The following is a 19,980-nucleotide window of genomic DNA, read 5'->3' on the forward strand; positions in this document are numbered from 1 at the left end:
TCTTCTCGAAAAGGGAGCGTTACATTTAATATACGTGCACCTGTGCCTATTTCCAAAAAGCGTGACGTTTTGTTATGATCTGATAACTAAATAGCAAACTATCAACTATGCCATATCTTTCACACTTCTAATCAAGATACGTGTTTGTAACTATAAATCACTGTTGTTATCATTGGCAAATAATGATTACTGAGATATCACTGCTGTTATCATAAGCTGTAGCCGTGGGAACTACGAGCCATTTCAACTAGGCCAGTGATATCGTGTTGATAAAAGCTTCGATGGAACTTGTATGTAATTAGATGTTCACACATCAAGCAATACGGAACCAGTTTATGGTGGTCTCGCTTTGTTTGATCTTTTCGCACATTCGACGATCAATTTATACTGGTGTTGTATAACTTGATTTGTAGCCGTGTATACCTGTACTTAGGACTTATTTTGAGGCACGTGCTTAGCACGTTTTATTTCGGTGATAAAATGGGTAACTCGTGTTTTCTCAATAATGGTACGAAATCTGGAATTGTATACACTGATCTCATCATCCAATTTCTTTGGGTCTGGGGACACATGTGTAGTAATCGACAGCGCCCATGGACACTAGCAAGTTATTAGTCTGAGATCATAATTATGTCTGTCTGTTCTCATTATTGGTCATTCCCATTTTGATGCCATTGGTTCCAGTTTCAGTTATCTTGACTAATGATTATAGATTTAAGATATTCATATGCCTCTATCGTAGTCTTCAGCGGCTGCTTTTCTTTTGTGGAGCTCCGGTAAACTCGCTAGGTAATCCGCAGCTCCGGATCAGGCATCAGCCCTACTGGGCCCCATCTGTGGAGTCTTCGTGAAGACTAAGCACTAAGCTTATAAAAATTTGTTCCCATTTCTTGTTAAGAACTTTATGAAACAAGTAACGTATGAAACTACTTTTGGCCAAATAATGTCACACAACGGCTTTACCATAAAAGTATATAATTTCATTATTGACGTCAATATATTTCTACGAAATTAGCTAAATTCACGTTATTTTTAAATGGTGTTTCTACTATAAGAACGGATAAACATTTTTTCCTGGTTTGTCAGACATTTATTTCCCTGAAATTCAGTAGTAATGTTAAATATCAAAGTTAACAATATGAATAAATTATATAGGTAATTGCCTACCTACTTACTGGCTATTATATTGGTATACTTCCATACGTACATACTAAAGAATGTACAAGTAGGTACCAATTTAGTAGCCGCATATACTACTCAGTTATGTGGTTAATAACTGCGAGTTAACAAATGAATAAAAAAACTATGGTCATTTGGTTTAAAACATTTAACACATTGAACGCCGTGGTGGTCACCGGTGACCGACGTTAGCGGAGGATTTGCCTTCAACAGTTTTCTATTGGCAGTCAAAGACTTAAGAATGTTACCTATGATTTTAAAATAAATTAATTGTAGTTGTACCAATTTTAAAAATGCTATTGACGTACACTCGTTCCTAATAAGGGCCTCATAATTAAGACCTCATACTAATACATTTAAATGGATATATTTCACTAGTAGCTAACTACAAACTTTTCTGTAATACCGACAAATAAAACCGTAAAAATACTAATCGGAAGAGAAGAGAGAGAAGAGAATAACTAACACCCAATTTGGTTTGTTTTCACACAAGTATTGATTTATTCTTTTCTTAGTTGACTGTGCGAAGGGATATTTTCAACCGCTTAGTTGTGCCCATGGGGTTACAAAGGGTCGCTCCAGTTCTGCACCAGTGGGTCTCACTGACCAAAGGGCCGGAAATTCTAGAGGATGTCCGAGTCTCGGTCACTTGTTTAAGCACTCTATAACGAAGATATATTAGTTACTGAATATATCAGTTATTGCGTGAAGCATAAGTGTTTATGGACGAATATAATACAAGTATACACGGTGTTAAATAAAAATCTTAATACGAAAAGGTTATAATATAAGCGTCAGTCTAGTTGAGTTACAAATGATTTTTTTTTCTCTAAGCAGGTTATAAAATAACACTTTTACACGTCAATATTTCAAATAGCTAGATGATGCCGGCATCCGGGCATATCCGACTACTCTGAGAAGAAATGCCGAAACAAACAAAAGAGCCTAGCCATTGCTTCATGAGCCCAACAGTCCAGGTTTACCATAATCTCCACGGTTTGCAGATAGGTTGGGACATAAAGATCAACCCTAATTCCCCAACAACCCTTTATATTCCTAACTCTCAAAAGACCGGCAACGCACTTGTAACACCTCTGGTGTTTCGGGTGTCCATGGGCGGCGGCGATTGCTTACCATTAGGTGATCCGCCTGCTCGTTTACCGGCTTATAGCATAAAAAAAGTATAGAGAGTTGCTACCCGGTCTCATCAATTATGCAGTGAATAATCACATACACTGTACCTAACCTACACCTATTTATGTATTTATGTATGTCTACTGATGTAATTCGGCCTTGGTTTTTGAGTTTGACTTGCACAGTCAATATATTAAGTTTTCCTTCCCTAATTGAAACAAAACGTTTACCTAATACGTATATTGTAGTTTGTACATTAACATTTAACATTATGTATTAAATTCCCTATCATGTACGATTTCTGATTCAGTCAGCCTCACAAGTTACAATTAGGGAATGCTATCTCCTTTTCGTTCTTGCGAGATTAATCGGGATAGCTTTTACTAAAGTTTGTTTGATATTAGAAGAGAAAACTGGTTGTTTCTCTCATTTAATATTTGATAGTTATGTAAGTAAAAGTATAGGTAAGTAGTAAACTACTTAAAATTCATTTAAAAGCTAGCTCCTGCCGCTTCGTTCGCGTAACTTTAGGCAGAATTCTTTTGTTCCAGTTTCCGAGAAAATAATTGTGTAAATAAAGTGTTTTACCTTATTGTTATAATTTTTTTCCTAATTTATTCAAATACTATGATTTATTTAAAAAAAAAAATACAAATTTGCCAAAATCGCGAGATGTCGTTTGAGTTCCTATCTCACTAGATTTGCATTTCCTAGTTAGAACGAACAGCTATGAAGATATTTTGACTTATAGAACGAAGTCTGGAATAGTGCCCAATGTTTTTCGAAAGACTCATTCCCTATTACAATGAGACTATAGCATAACCAGTGAAAAATGTAGACATATCTTTGGGTAAAACCACCGGCTAGCAACGCACACAGGAGATACAACTCCTCTGGCATAGTATACATGGACAGCGCTAGTCACACGATCAAGTAATCCGTCTCTTAATTTGACACCTATCCCATTAAAAACAAACAATATTCGATTAATTATCAAAACTTAAAAACAAGTAATTTTATTCATAACTAACACAGTACTCATTACTCAGAGTCATTTAATGATTACTTAAACTATTCCTTAGTACCGATTTTATATCGAAAAACAATTGCTAAGGACCCCAGTCCTTAAATGACTTAAACCGCCGCAATCAGAGTTAATTAATGGTGTCTTAACGCAGTCCTTAGCAATTGTTTTCGTAATATTTTTAAGCTTTTTAAGTAATTATTAAATGTTTCTGAGTACGATAGTAAGTAATCATTAAATGACTCTAAATGCGGCGGTAAATGCAATACCGAATTAATTCCCGTCAGAATTGTACGCATCGTTATTAAGTACACTTGTGTTGTAAGTTATCGCTGTACCGTTTATCAAAACTCGGGGTAACAGCGCAAGTTCATTAGCACCGACTGATAACATGGCCTTTCTAGCCCTCAAACGTTCAAGAACGAAGGAGTGAATCTAATTTGTAATGTAATGAGTATTTTCGTGATGAAATACAAACAGATCGTTTTCATTTCTCATGAATTAATGTAATAAGATGAGAAATTGTAAATATGTATTTAGGCCTGTAAAAATAAGGTTGGTTTTCCACCAGAGATGTACCATGCTACGTTGCTGTGGATGCGTTTGGCTTCCACCAATCATATTCATTGGTACACATACCTTAGCACTGATAGAATGGGCCTCTGCCAGACTATGCTTTTTATATAGAAAGACGCATGCTATGAATGGCTTCCCTACTATCGCATACTCGAGCATCTTCCTCGCACAGCTACATAGTTTAGTATCAGTGGAAACGGCCACATAGTTTCACAGCTTAGCTATTACATCTTTGTAGCATAGCTACATAGCATATCTCTGGTGGAAAAGCTCTCTAACACTGGCCAAAAAGAACATCAGATCTAAAACCTAGCCAGTTGAGAAATCGCTCTTACTATCTATTAAAGTACAAAACTTACACCATTTATTTTTGTTTACTTTGCCACATTATTCACCATTCTCTCCTCTACCCCATACATATTACCACAACAAGAATTAGATACATCCTCAGAGTCGGCACATTATATATTTTTATTGCACCATAATTTAGTCGTATTACCCCATTGCTGGTACGCAGAGTCTCGGAAAAACGCACACTTTCCATTTTAATAACGGGCGGAGTTTAGGTACTGTAATGTCGTATGAAAAAGGGATTTATATTACTCCTACTTTTACGTAAGCAACATACTGGAAAAATGGATGGACGAAATTAAATTTACATGAGTAATACGATGTTACTTTCGTTAAAAAAAAAACTTAATCCGCACTTTAAAATCCAAATGCGAAATACTAGCAACAACAAGCTCTTGTTGGATATGGGAAAATTACTTTTACAAATTATGTATGTTATGGTCAGCACTAAGTCTTAGCCAGATTCAATTGAATTTTGCTTGCTGAAAATCAGCGTTGAGTGGCATAGGCATGCTAGAAGACCTATTATAAACTTTGATATTGAATATACAATATTTGGATTTTGTAATGTTTATCTTTTAATTTCTGTTTATACCACAGTGCTTGTAATGTGCCGAACTTGCCTTTTCTTTCTTTCTTCAACATCGAATAACATTTAAAAAAATCGGGTCAAATGAATAGAAAATGTATAAATTATTAACTAATACGAATAGAGAAACCAAAACATAACACGTTCACACAAACTAGAGCGTTGTTTTCGTTACTATCAGCGTAGATAACCATGTTAATATAACCTACTTACTTCTTCACAAAGATAGTCATATAAGCTTTTTGTAAATTGTATTACTGATATACACACTATACTAATGTTTCGACGCAATAAATTCTTGTATGATATTTATCCACTAAGTGTTGAACTAGATGTTTTATTTATTTTAATTTTATCAATGAATTTATTTCGATGATTGTGATCTGATAAGGCTTGTTGTGCAGTTCATTCCGTAGGGAAGGCGATCATTTGTATGTACATAAGTACTGCACACAGTTCGTTGCTCTGTATTTGGGTGCGATATGTCTGTTTTATTGGTGTTTATTTATCTGCCACGATAATGAAAAATCTCTACAATGAAAGCTATAACTATAAATCTGAGTTTGTTTCGACATTTCTTCTGAGAGTAGTCTGATAGGAAAAAACCTAATTATTTAGATATTGACGTGTAAAAGTGTTATCTTGGAACTTGTAAATATTATATATAAGTTTATAAAGAAATCTCACTGGATCTCTTTGTACTCTATCTCTTCATTTACTGTTAGCACCTTTTAATGACTGTTTTGTATGGTATAATGAACGTAGGACTACATCAGTGACTTTCAAATCAGCCGATTGATTGGAAGCAAATACGTAATACGAGACAGTTTCGTATCTTCAGACAACAATGAACCTTACTATTATAGTATTATCCTTGCTTTAACATTACCTATTTAACTACAAAGTCTCTATACATGAATACACCGCCCAACTGGACGCTTAGACGCCATGTTTCCATGTCGCTAATGTTATTTTCTTTTTAATTTCAGGAGCGGCTTGGCGCGGCGTAACCGGCGGGCCGCGCCATGGGTAACAAGTGCTGCAGCCGCCGTCATGACCCAGATAGGCCTTTGGGTAAGTTATGTCATTTTACAGGACTTTGCCCCTTATTTTTATTGTCATATGTTTTGAATTCTCCTGCGGTATACTAGTGATTTGAATATCCTACAATGTCCTACATAGTGTAGTTTAGCGTTCAATCTAAAGCTCGACGTTTTTTTTTATTCAGTCAGAATTAAAGTGGTGCAAAAACATAAGTAAAATCTTTTTAATGAATCAAAATTGGTCATCAAGTTCTTTATCTCTGTCTAAATACAATTTTGATAAAACTTTCCTCACAAAATCTTTTAACAAATCGAAGGTTCTCGAAAATAAGGAGAACGTAAGACGTAAAATCGATCTTGAGAAACAACTCGATTAAAGTCCCGTGATGTCTCTGTAATTTTGTGCTCCCTGTATAATTTATTTAAGACCCAAAAACCCTTTTAGTTGGCGACAACAAATAGGGTAATATTGTGTATACAGTCAGTACAGTCTAGTAAATAAAGTTACGCTCGCTACTAAATATTTCAATAGCTACAACTACAATGTTCCAATCAAATTAACCATTAGATTGTAAATATTTTAGTCATAGTTATTTAGTCTATATTATATCATATCTTACACCATTTGATATATGAATAACCAAATCTACATCCACACAAATGGTTTCGTTGCATAACTTTTTAATTACACATCAAAAGTAATCGCGAAATAAGTAAAAAATGGGCATTTTTCATAAAGGACGAAACCAAGCTCACAAGACTTTATATTTATAGCAAAGCAGTTTCCTTGAAAAAGAACAATGGTTCGAGATTTTTTCGCACGATGTTAAAAACCCACCCATTAGACGCAATTCGCGTACATTCGTTACTATTCTACTTAGAAGTCGGTTTGAGGTCACATGCATTGTTTGGAAACAATATTAATTGCACCTCAATGGGCATATGAATCAAACAGCAATTACAGATTCGATGTTTTTAATTACAGCTGCTTTAAAAGGCCAAGGGTGATTGGAACAGAATCTTGTCCTAACGGTTAAGTAACATGTCTTGGTCAATTCAATTGTTAAGAAGTAAGAACATTATTCAGATGTTACCCAAAATTTTTACTTAACCAAACCTTCGTCAGATTCCGCTCGTGTGAAAAGTTCCTTTGAGATAGGGGATCTCGCATTTCAAGTGCAAAAGCAACACATAAAACCTGTCTACGGTGTGTGACTCGTAAAAGTAAAGGGAGGAACGTAAAGAAAAGGAACATTTCAATGGTTAGTCAATATTTAAAGTAAAAGTAGCGCAAAGTACCGACCGTATTAAATAAATACTCCTTCATGAAAACTCCTTGCGTTGAGTACACTTTAAATTATTAAGTAACCGCGTAGAAACTGGCCCTTGTGCCGTCTAAAATTATCCTTTTGCGTAACTTGTTTTAGTTCTAGCGAAAGTTCCTTTCCGACGAGGCAAGTTACCATAGTTCTTTTTGGCATTTTCACCAGTCGGAGTCAGGATCAGGGTTGAGTCTTGACTAGTACCACGTCTCCACATTAAGAGCAAGTATTCTCTCCTCCAGACTGCCATTTGTCCTCCACACCCCACTAAAGGTGCTAACATATTCTTGGTGAAACCTGTCGTCAGATTTTTTAAGCTATATGCATCTCGGAAGATCTTTTTAACACTTATTTGGTTCAGCAGCTACTGCCTCAATAGCGGAAAGATGTCATCACGTGTCACGCCGCCATTTTTAAAATACAAAATGATTAATGTAGGCGGATGTCTGTTTCAGTATATCCGGCGTATAAGAACGAGGCGGGGTTCACGGCGTGCCCGTCGTCGCTGGAGACGCGCTACACAGGAGAACCCAACACACGAGTGCTGTCGCGACCTCCTGCGGACATCGTGCGTACACGCAACCCTGGGAAATGTAAGTAAAAAAAGGTAATTTAAAAAACTAAAAAACCCGACTGCGTTTCTTTATAATATGAAAATTAAAAAACCCTAAAACAAGAAAGTCATCGTAAAATTGAAGCAGTCGGGACCCTTTCTAGAAAGCCAGCCGTATACGCCCTCACTAAGTCTTAATATTTAGAATGGGGAACCCCTCCTTCTGCAGCAGTCGGGTAAAAATGTAATACCGCGATGTCTATGATGTTTTCTATTAGTGTGGTGAGAAAGTGACAGCTATAATATTTTTGAGAGTGATTCTTTATGCGATAGTCTGGTAAATGAGCAGACGTTCACCTGATGGTAAGCAATCGGTGCCGCCCATGGACATCCGTAACACCAAAAGAGTTATACTGGTCTTTTGAGCCAGCAGTTTTGGGAGATGGTAGAGGAAACCTCACACAGTTCAAATATTGCTTCATATCAGTTTTCTGTTAAGTCGAAGTATCACTTTGGTCAAGCCAACACATTCGTACCAAAGCATTACTCTACCACGTGAAAATTCGAATATCTCTAATCATTCACCAAAAATTCCAGGTATAACAAACGGCGGTCGGCGCGTAGTGAAAGCGCTATGCGCGTACACAGCACGGGCGGACTCAGACATCTCATTCCGCAAGGGCGACCGCATGGAAGTCCTGAGCGACGCAGAGCCTGATTGGTGGAGAGTCCTGCACCTCACCACGAGGAGAGAAGGACTCGTGCCTGTCAACTTCGTCGCTGAAGAAAGTTCCGTTGAATGCGAAGAGTAAGTGTTGTGTTCAATGATTCTGCTGCCATGATGCTAAGCGTTCTGTTAAACTGTCGTTTTTGTATATGCTTTCATTGTCTAGTGCTATAGGTTCCTAACCTTCTACAACTAATGTGCCCTGATGTAAAAGTCTTAACAATAATGCTATTTTAACCCTTGCCAGTAATTTTTGACTCATTAACTACTAATTTACTCGTAAATAAACAATCTACTACCGAATTGATTTAACACTTCATTCATCCTTTTCATACAGAGACTAACTAAACTTGTCTAATTAGTGAATTAGACTAGTTTACTACAACTCATTAATATAATCTTCAAAGTAACTAATACTATCTTTAACAACCTCGATTTACCTTCATCATTTGTACAAACTAACACATTACAGCTTCATAACAAAGCAAAAAAAAACAACAAACCGGTGATGGGTCACAACCCTCCCCTATGTGTTATTAATCGGCGACTTTCCGCTAAAGGCCGACGTCATGTTGCAGCTGGTTCTTTCCTCACGTGTCCCGCAAAGAGGCCGACAAACTCCTCCTTGCTGAGACCAACCCTCGAGGGACCTTCCTCGTGAGGCCAGCAGAACACAACCCTCACGGCTTCAGCCTCAGTGTCAAGGACTGGGAGGAGGGCAGAGGGTACCATGTCAAACACTACAAGATCAAGCCTTTGGATAACGGAGGGTTCTACATCGCCACCAATCAAACGTTCCCGAGTCTGCCTGCGCTTGTCATGTCTTATACGAGTGAGTTCGGATTTATCTTATTTTATTTTAAACTCCAAAAAACATAGCATTACCTACCCAGTTGAGAAAACTGTTACCTAACTTTCTGATAAAAACTCAATTAATTGCAAACTACACGCTTTTGTTTTTGGACTATCGTTCATGGTCACAACTAATAAGCAAGTACAAAGAGGAGATGCCATAATGAGATCCAACACTGTAACCTACAGTCTGTAAAACCTCAGTACAAGATTGCTTTACGTTTAAAGTAATCGAAACCAGAGCGCGTTCGGCGCTGTGAATGGCCGGATCGAATAAACCAACCAATCAGAGCGCCGAACGCGCTCTCGTTCGATTACTAAACGTAAAGCAAACTCATACTAAGAGTACTGTTTGTCCACCACTAACACTAATATAAACCAAGTTTTGGTTTCCAGTACCAAAAAGACCTAGTAACAAATAACATACTTCATATTCCACACTAACCATTAAAAAACGTTAATCTAAATAAAAGATACTTATGTTTTCAGAGAACGCGTTAGGTTTGTGCCACGTGCTTGCGCGGCCATGTCCGAAACCTGAGCCCCAAATGTGGGATCTCGGGCCTGAGTTACGGGACAAATGGGAGATACCTCGGTCCGAGATACAACTCATCAGGAAACTGGGACAGGGCAACTTCGGTGAAGTCTATTATGGAAAGTGGCGTAATAATATTGAGGTGGGTCTTATTCTGATTATTGTTTTTGTTGAAGGGAAATTTGTTTAAGAATTTGATTGAGGTGATACCACAAAACATCAAGGTTTTGGACTTTCTGGTCTCTTATAGATCACAGTATAGACTAAAGCTCTTTAAATAAATCCTGAGAGGCATGATCGGTGTAAAATTTATGCCAGTTACTTATTGAAATCATATTAATGATGACTATTAATTACGTTGTAGTTTAAGTGTGAACTTATTTTTTTTGTCATAGAAAAGTGTTGAATGCACCACTTTGGGCATTTATAAGTTTAATTCTAATAATAATTCTTGCAATATGATTATTACAGGTTGCTGTGAAAACACTAAGAGAAGGCACGATGTCGACACAAGCCTTCCTACAAGAGGCAGCCATCATGAAGAAGTTCCGACACAAGCGGTTGGTGGCGCTGTACGCAGTTTGTTCAACCCAAGAGCCAGTCTACATAGTGCAAGAATACATGAGCAAAGGTTCCCTCCTAGAGTTCCTCAGAAACGGTGAGGGCAAGTTCCTCCAGTTTGAGGACCTCGTGTATGTCGCCGCGCAAGTCGCGTCCGGCATGGAGTACTTAGAATCCAAAATGTTGATACACAGAGACTTAGCCGCTAGAAACGTGTTAATAGGTGAAAATAACGTAGCCAAAATATGTGACTTTGGACTCGCGAGGGTGATCGAAGACAATGAATACTGTCCCAAGCAAGGATCCCGGTTCCCAGTGAAGTGGACGGCTCCAGAGGCCATTATCTATGGAAGATTCTCCATCAAGAGCGACGTCTGGTCGTACGGAATACTACTGATGGAACTATTCACATATGGCCAGATACCTTACCCCGGTCTACACGGCAAGGATGTGATCGAGCAAGTGGAGCGAGGCTACAGAATGCCCAAACCCGTCGGCCACTACCTCCCCGACGATATCTATAGACTGATGCTACAATGCTGGGACGCTATCCCCGAGAAACGGCCCACCTTCGAATTCCTAAACCACTATTTCGAATCATTCACAGTGACCAGTGAGATACCGTACAGAGAAGTGCAAGACTAGTGCTGTGATATAGTGAAATAGTTTGTATGTGCCGCGTGAGAGACATGTGTAGGGTCCTCTTAGCAAATGTCGGAGTTATACTGTCTGTGGCCGTCCCGCCGGGACCGACCACACACACCTATAAGTCCACTTTTAGTATTTTTATACTCAAATCATTATTGAACTAAAACAATACAGGAACGTGTGAGCTTCTTTTTTATTGGTCGACGGCTTTTCTCTTCTGTTTTGTAAATCAAAATTGATATCGAAATACTTAGCCTAAGTCAATACGAAAACACAGAAACTGACGTACGTTTAAGTCCACTAAAATAACTTAAGTATTTATAGTATTGATCAAGTTTCACTTTCTATTATTTATGTAGCTTATAAGCACTGGTAGTGTTGTTTTGCATTTTGTACAAATTGAATTGTTCACTACGGCATAAGCAATAAGGTTGAAAACACAATATTTTCATATTCTAAAATGATATGTGATATTTTTTTATCACCTTAAGGCCCGACACTGGAGTACGAATAAGATCTCAACGTCCTACGCTTCACTCGTGCTTTGTTACTCCATGTTATTGTTAAAGTTCACGCACAATCGAAATTATGTCTTATTTGCGTACAAAATATTTGCCGTTGTAATGACAGAAAACCGAACTAAAGTACTTCAAGGCTCCTTTGCAATTATCATGTAAATGTTAGAGGAAGTTATTGTAGAAACCTTTAGTTGTCATTAGCTCCCTGAATCAAAATTTACTACTGGGTAAGACTGGGTAGATGGAAACACAGGACAACCGAATAAGAACTCTAATAAGTTACACATAATAACTCTTGTCGTAAAAGTAAAATCGATTTTGAAGTCGCTCCTGTGTTTCTATCCACCAAACTACCAGTTGGTACAAAATTGTGATAAAACTGTGCTCAATGATCCCGTACAACACTTGCAAAGGGGCCAACTATCCTCATGTAAAAAGACAATTAATGCTAGCTATAGGACCATATACCAAAGAGATAATTGTACATTAAGAGCGAATGATAGATGTAGAGAGAAGCGTATTTAATTTATAGCGTAGTTAGACCTTGTGACCTGTATAATATTAATTAATTAATTTGACCAATTATCCCCCATTTTTGACGCATGTATTATATCATATTAATTGTTAATATAATTGGATTCTAATCGACTGATCATCGATCCGTTGTTTATTATTGTAATTACAAAATTTAACCTCAAATTTTATTATTTTCTTCGCCTAAAAGTATTAAAATGCTTTAACCACTTAATCGTTTCGTCTTAGAACATGTAAAATGTAAAAAGCCAATGAAAAATAGTGTCTTAAATAACATTCCAAATATTCAAACACGTTAAATTTGGACACTTTTGTATGAAAACGTTTAGATTTGTAAGATTTTGTACATACAATGAAAATAAATGTCATTGATATAAATTATTTTATTTCATTTACATACTTCCACCTACATTTACAATGCGATTCATGTCAAATGCATCCGTTGATTCACATAATTCTATAAATTAAAATAAATGTCGTACATTTTTAATTATAATATAAATAAAAGCTGGTATCATCACATTATCAAGTCTACTAACAAATAAACATGTATTTTCAATTATTGCCAAGCCCCTCAGGATACTCGCATACGAAAAATTATTGGATCAAAACTCATATTCACACCAACATGATATGTATAATCTCAAAATTAAAAATCACTGGGTAATCGATTGTATTGTCACGAGATAATATACCTAAACTATACTAGAAAAAAGCTATAATATAGAATTTGGCATTTTCTGAAATTCGACTGCCTACAACGGGGATGATGATGGGACATTAAATAAAAATGACCCGATTGCTAAAAAAGCATAGCATTTGGATAACGAAGCAAAACTTATCAACACGCATGATTGCAAAATAGATCCAGTCGTTTCTAAGCTATGCGGAATTTCACCCGTCGTATGCCGAAACGTGGATCGATGCTAGACACAATGTATTTTCTATTGTTGTCTTATATACAAGGGGTTAAACGAATAATAAATACATAATATATTAAAATTAAAACGGCTTAGTAAAAGGCTATGACATAATATACACCTAGTACATAATTAAATTAGCTAAAATCGCTTAAATTACTTTTTTCTACTAATGGAGCGATCTCAATATGTTTTACATATTGTCTTAGTATTATCTAAATATGTAATAATATTTATTTACATAAAATTGTGCTAACTCGTAAAAAGTACATTTTAAAAAACATTTTATTTAATATCAATATCCATATCTAACATTGAGGAAAAGGAATTTCATTTACACAATTATTATATCAACTTGGGAGAGTATTTTGAAAACCATTATTTAACTTTTTACACTTGAACAAACTAATATTTCTTAATAATTTTGCTGGCAATGTCATTTCTAAATTAAAATCATGATTTTCGGTTTACTCACGCACGTTACTGTTTGACTAAACTACTCCACTCTGCAATGGCTTGAAACTAGTCGAGTTCCTCGTCAAACAGTTACGTGAGTAAGCCGAAAAACATAATAATTATTTGGAATGTCTTATGAAAGTTATAATACAATGCAATTTCTGTGATAATCTGAGTAACTTGTGTCAAAATAATACTAAAAGAATATTATATAAGCAATCAGTTTTTGAACGAAATCCCGTGAAAGCAAACTCATCCCATTCATCTACTTAAAACCTAATAAAACTAAAGATCACATACAGTAGGCAGCGCGACGTCGCCGCGTCTGCGCACGCTGCTCATAATGAAGAATCCCTCTGGAACTCATAACTAATAGAGCTTTTCTCCATTAATTTACGTGAGTAAACCGTGATTCCTAGTTAATTTAGTATGTCTCACGATATTATAAAAAGATCACATATAATTAAACGGTGTCAGCATACATTTTGCTCTTAATCCTTAGATACCGGTACTCAGACTGGTAGAGCCCGTTCATATACTGCCAGCATCGCACCACGACGCTAGGAACGTAGTTTGGATTCTTCTTACTATAATGGTTTAGGTATATCGCTAGTATTACTAGCATTCCCGACCATACGTATCTGGAAGGAAGAAAAGTATTTTTAGTATGGAGTTATGATCAAAATAGTTACTATTATGGCCGGAATTTTAACCGGTCTCAATCCAAAATTTATGGATTAAAATAATTAATTCTATGGTTTTCTGTTAAAATTTCAATCAATCCAGAGATTTTGGATTAAGTTTGGTTATTCATTTCAACTGTGAGGGAACAATAGAGATGATGACTGGGTGAAAAATAAATTATTTCAACTTTTCAATACAATAAAATGTTCAAAAATAATCACTCTCATTCATAAATTTTTTGAACTACTTAATTTTCGATTTTTTCTAGCTAAATTTCTAGAAATAAGTCTGCTATTTGAGGTCAAAAACTTATGACGCCATAATAAAAATATTTCATACAAAGTTCATAGAAAATATCGTTTTCGACGTTTCGAAAAAAACTATTGAATTTGACTAGTAGGAAACATGCCTATTTATGTTTGTTTTTACATAACATTGCCCCACACTCGGATTTTCTACTGTCGTGGGTTCGTTTACAACGTACAAGTTCACATACACATGACACCCAGACCCTATATATCTAGAATAGATCTAGAAATCTATTGAAAATTGCATTATTGATCGAGTGGTCCAAGTGCGACTGTCTTTCGAGTTCAATCCCCGGGCCAGGTAAAGTATAGTAATAAGTAAAGTATGATTATTTCATTAGAAATACATAGGTAGTTTGGAATAGTGTCCAATATAAGACTAAGGTTTACTTCGCATTACTTGGGATTGGAACTTAAAACATAACTAGCTAACGTCCGAATACTGAAATGCTACTCAATTTTAAGTTCGACTTAAATAACGTGCTATCTCTGTCATATAATTCTTTGATCAGGGACAGGACTAGTTTTGAGAGCGTCTTAAAATTGAGTAACGTTTGAGTATTCGGACATAAGAGTCCAGAATTGCAGAACATTGAATATATGTACACCTTTGAGTTTAATCCGTGATTAAATGACTTGACATTTTATATGTGGTAGGCTCTTATCTAAACTAAGCTGAAATAACAATACTCACTGGAACACAAAAGGCTTGCTGAACACCAGGAACGATATGATGATGGAGAGCACTTTCCTGAAGGTGGTCACCGTCACAGCGATGGTGGCGCCACAGATTCGGACCAGTGTTAATACTGCTTGTAGTCCCAAGTACCCAGTCAAACTCAGGAAGAATATATCCCAGTACGTTGTTAATGGATCCTGAAATTATAAAATTGTTTCTTAGGCATTTTTATAGTATTTTTTGCATATTTACTTGATGTGAAATAACTACTAAGACTGCCTCGTTGGTCGAGTGGTTGGAAGTGCGACCGCCGGACATTAGAAGACCTGGACTATGCCGACGATCTTTGCCTGCTGAGTCACACCCATGCCGACAATTTGGGTTCGATTCCCGGATCGTGACTAAGTATTACTGGGATTTTTCCGGTTTTAAGAAAATTACTCAATAGTAGCACGGTGTCTGGAATTGATATGACAATAGGCCCACCCCTATTACATGGAACTTATAACATAAACGGTGGAATATGGGTGTAGGTACATTGTATAGCGGCATTACGTGCCGTTATATGCACCTCTGCTTTCCCTTTCGGGGATAAAAAGCGTGATGTTGCATATTTATTTGATGTGAAACAACTACTTAAGTTTTGCTTTGACGTTCAAAAGTGCCTTCCTGGTCTAATTTTTTTTGATTTGATTGCAATAATAATCTATTAATTTTGTGTCCTACTACAATTAAATACTTTTCAGTAACTGGGTATTAAACTAAACATAAATATCTATCAGACAAGCGGTAAAAAGCCTTATCACTGCATACTAATGAGTAGGTAATGGTTCATAAAACATTTTATTATGTGTTAAGACATAATATTGCAGAACACAGAACAAACAACTTTGGTAGGTAACGTATATTTTTCATGGTGCTACAAAACTTTTTATTAATAAGGTAATATAAAATTGTTATCGGCATTTACAAATAGTTACGCGGTTGAAATTAATTAAAACTTATGTACTTGTTTTCATTATTGGCATAGCAACTACATAATTATTATTATGCTAGGTACGCTAGCCTAGTTAAGTACCGTAAGTGCGTAACTGCTATAAGGCATTGAGCAATAGAGGCTTCGGGGCTCATCTATTGGGGACTCGGCAAAGTTGCTGATGATGGTAGACCCTTTTTTTGAGGGATAAAATCATCCAAGGACTTCTCCTGCCATAGGCGAGGCGAGAGGGAGTGTCAGACTCTTACTGACTAAAAACCACCCCGTTCCTTCTCCTGCTTTTTGAGCTGATCCCCGGTAAGCCCAATACGTAGTCCGCAGGTCCGGATCAGACTGGGGTTGTTTTAGTGAGATAACATTCCCATATTTCTTAGACTTTCTCCTTAAGAAATAGGCGCTATTTAAACGTTTCTTGTCGTCTTAAATATGTAGGTACTAACTACTAAACCCGGTTTACTCGCGTTGTTAGAACAGTTCCCTTAGTACGAGTTTACTTTTACCGGTTCTAATAAACCAGCCAATCAGAGCGACGAGCGCGCTCCCATTATCGATTACTGTAAACGTAAAGCAAACTCATACTACTACTATACTACCTACTGTTAACTGCCAAGAGGCCTCGGGTTCGATTCCCGGGTAATACAAGAACATAACTAGTAAATTATGTTATAAGGCCGTGGTGTACGGTACCTATTCATGCCGAAGCATGGCTCACCCACACTTTAATCGTAATTATAAATAGATAAACCTTACCCGTGCACAATACTCAATGCCCGCCGACATGATCCCAGTAGGCACAGTTATAAACAGCAAGTATATGGAGCCGATAGCGTAGGAATAGAACACGACTTCGTTGTTAGAAGCGTGATGTTGTTTCATCGCCTTTTCTTGTACGTTGCCGATGATAGCGTCACATAACAACGCTAGTGATATCACTATTACACCTATAAAGTTGAACTTCGGTGATGTTTGGGAGTCCGCTGTAATCAATATGGATTTACAATTAGAATTTTAGTTTTTTTTATTACAACTTTCCGTTTAATCCACTCTCGGACCCTCGGCCCCTAAAATATATTTTGTGAGACATACTAAATTATTTATTATGTTATCGGCTTGTTCACGTAACTGTTTGACGAGGAACTCGACTAGATTCAAGCCATGCTAGAGGCTCATATTCATGAGCAGCATTCCGCGACACTCGTCGCGTCGATTGTCGCGCTGCTACCGCATCAAATAGTTACGTGGGTAAGCTTATAACATAAAAATGAACTTTCGTATTGCTTGAATACTGACTGACAATGGAAGCCAAAGTAAAAGTAAAGGTAAACCGTTTTAAAAAAGAATTTTGAAATTGCTTTAATTATTATAAGTAACTATGGGTAAACAGTGCCCTTAGTACGAGTTTGCTTTACGTTTAACAAGAGCGCGTTCGGCGCTCTAATTGGTTGGTTTATTCGAGCCGGCCAATCAGAGCGCCGAACGCGCTCTTGTTTTGTTTTTGTTCAGCGTAAAGCAAACTCGTACTAAGGGTACAGGACGTTTTCTTCGAAGAAAACATGCGAGTGACACTTTAGTAAATATAGACTTATAGATTACCTAGAATTGTAGAAAAATTAAACTGAACAATGAATTTGCATTTTAAAAGAAACTAGAAACGTTTTAGACGTTTATCATAGGTTGATGTTTCATTTACATAACTCACGTAGTTAACATATTTAGATTGTTACATTACCCTTTAACCGTCGTAGTTGTATATAAGCAACTTATTATTTTATAGTTGCTTATATACAACTGCGGCGGTTAAAGGGTTAAAATTGAGAGTAATTTTTCCGCCCATACTACATCCAACTAAGGGTGCTTTCCCACTGTACTATGCTACATTGCTATGGATACGTTTGGTTTTCACCAATCATATTATGATGGCTATGGATGGCTTCCTTAATAGATACATCGCATACTCGAGCTTCTTCCTCGTACACCTACTTTGCGTCGGATCAACTTCATAGCACATCTTACTCACACATTAATTTTCTTATGGTACAATGTCTAAATGGAAGAAGCAGTTAATACAAAATATTCCTTACCTAAAGTGAACATAGTGAGGCCAATACACATGACCACAGCAGACACATAGTCCAGAAACCCGTACCGTTTGCCCAATATAATAATACTGCCAATCATCACAGGTATTAGTTTGCAGCTCTTGAAGATCAGCTGCGTCGGATAGTTTAGGTAGCTCAGAGCAAGGTTTGAAAACGCCATGGTACCGAGGGTCAGTCCTGCTAGTAGAGCATATGTTCTCAGTGGTACCCTGAAATATGATACAAATTATTAGTCAGTTGAAAGACATAGTTTACGCAACATCACGCCTTTTATCCCCGAAGGGTTGGCAGAGGTATACATACAGTACGGCAGTAATGCCGCTGCCATACAATGTACACCCACTTATCCCCATCTGTGTTGTAAGCCTTATGTAATAGGGAGTGAGCCTATTGTCATATACTGGGCACACTCCAGACTTTGTGACTATGAAATTTTCGTAAAACAAAAAATACCCAGTAAAATTTGCCTGACCCGGGAATTAAACCCGAGACCCCTTGTCGCAATTGCGATCACTCGCCAATGAGACAGATATACTTATGTATTTTTTTTATGGATTTCTAATTAGACCAAAAGTCAATTGATTCGAATCTGCAATCTGAATCTGATCATTCATACAAGGTTATCATGCTTATTACCAGTCAACTATGATGCAATAAAACGTTTATTCACTTTTCAATATAATGCCACAGTACTTACTTCCGTTTTATACGACTCCTTATCAACGATTCAATGTAACTCAATGCGGTTGTTATCAAAAATTGAACTAGAGTTATGTATAAGCTTACTTCAGAATTTGTAAATAATAATTCAAGAAAATATCCATATGCTAAGTAAAATATGAATACGGAGACTAGACAGAACATGAATTGAATTATGAAACTGAATGGGTTTAGGTCAAGGCATAGTATGTTGATGTCTGCCTGCTCTGTTCTCTCTGCATGTTTCGTTGTGCCTGGCACATCTATGCGAATAATTGCATCCTTCGGTTGATTCATCGTTGCTGTGTCTGTTTGCGATTCTGTTACTGGTTCTGCTTCATATTTTTCTAAAGGTTTAGAAGATGTTTTCTGCGAATAGATAAAATTGAACTTTAAGTTTGATAAGACTAAAGAGTCCATTTCACAATGCCTAAATATTTTTTTTTTACTTTATAGACTGATATAACACATGTAAAAATATGTTCAAGTATGTATTAGCAACTTATTCAAGCATTATGAAATAGGCCCATAAAAGTGTAATTAACATGTTTTAATTTGTTATTTTTAATTAAAGATGATATGAAAATTTTCTTATATGTAGTCATACTAATGTATAAAATTTAGTTCATATTCATACAAGGAGAATACAATCTAATTAAGTAGGTACATAAAAATGATATCTGCACAAAACAATGAATATAAGCAAGTGTTGTTTGCATACCTCTAGTAGCAACAATTTGATCAATTGTCAGTTAAAACGTAAACAAAAATATTGACTTATAAGTAGTTGACTAAACAAACCCATTTCTAAACTAATAGAAACTAATAGAGAAACATCCACCAATCAGAATAGGGGCAACTACCCAATTGCTAGCACTGCACCAAATTATCAGCACTCTGAATAAATCGACCAATTCTAAGGTTTTCACTTACTAATTTGGGTTTCCACACTTATAAATAAATAAATGTATGTTTTTGGAATCCTGCTATTG

At 36.5% G+C, this 19,980-nt stretch overlaps 2 protein-coding genes across 8 annotated transcripts in view; one reads left to right on the forward strand and one right to left on the reverse strand.

Moving 5' to 3' along the window:
* The window catches only part of LOC118272417 (tyrosine-protein kinase Src64B), a 61,698-nt gene extending 49,174 nt beyond the window's left edge, over positions 1-12,524 (forward strand). For 3 of the 6 annotated variants that reach the window (XM_050707959.1, XM_050707960.1, XM_050707958.1), the window contains 6 exons: positions 5,843-5,927; positions 7,674-7,811; positions 8,369-8,579; positions 9,059-9,330; positions 9,840-10,027; positions 10,357-12,524. In XM_050707959.1, the coding sequence (XP_050563916.1) occupies positions 5,879-5,927; positions 7,674-7,811; positions 8,369-8,579; positions 9,059-9,330; positions 9,840-10,027; positions 10,357-11,091 (1,593 nt within the window). In that variant the 5' untranslated portion in view covers positions 5,843-5,878 and the 3' untranslated portion in view covers positions 11,092-12,524. The remainder of the gene's footprint in view (positions 1-5,842; positions 5,928-7,673; positions 7,812-8,368; positions 8,580-9,058; positions 9,331-9,839; positions 10,028-10,356) is intronic. The other 3 variants (XM_050707962.1, XM_050707963.1, XM_050707961.1) reach the window with 1 other exon arrangement.
* Positions 1-19,980, reverse strand: part of LOC118272419 (adenosine 3'-phospho 5'-phosphosulfate transporter 2) — a 146,006-nt gene that overhangs the window by 123,378 nt on the left and 2,648 nt on the right. The window contains exons 2-6 of one of the 2 annotated variants that reach the window (XM_050707965.1): positions 18,987-19,357; positions 18,272-18,498; positions 16,941-17,167; positions 15,209-15,390; positions 13,963-14,163 (exon numbers count right to left, since the gene is read on the reverse strand). In XM_050707965.1, coding sequence (XP_050563922.1) covers positions 13,986-14,163; positions 15,209-15,390; positions 16,941-17,167; positions 18,272-18,498; positions 18,987-19,285 — 1,113 coding nt within the window. In that variant the 5' untranslated portion in view covers positions 19,286-19,357 and the 3' untranslated portion in view covers positions 13,963-13,985. Of the gene's footprint in view, positions 1-12,511; positions 14,164-15,208; positions 15,391-16,940; positions 17,168-18,271; positions 18,499-18,986; positions 19,358-19,980 lie in introns of those variants that run through there. The other variant, XM_050707964.1, reaches the window with a different exon arrangement.

The sequence above is a fragment of the Spodoptera frugiperda genome, chromosome 4 (genome assembly GCF_023101765.2).
Source record: "Spodoptera frugiperda isolate SF20-4 chromosome 4, AGI-APGP_CSIRO_Sfru_2.0, whole genome shotgun sequence".
NCBI classification, from domain to species: Eukaryota; Metazoa; Arthropoda; class Insecta; order Lepidoptera; family Noctuidae; genus Spodoptera; species Spodoptera frugiperda.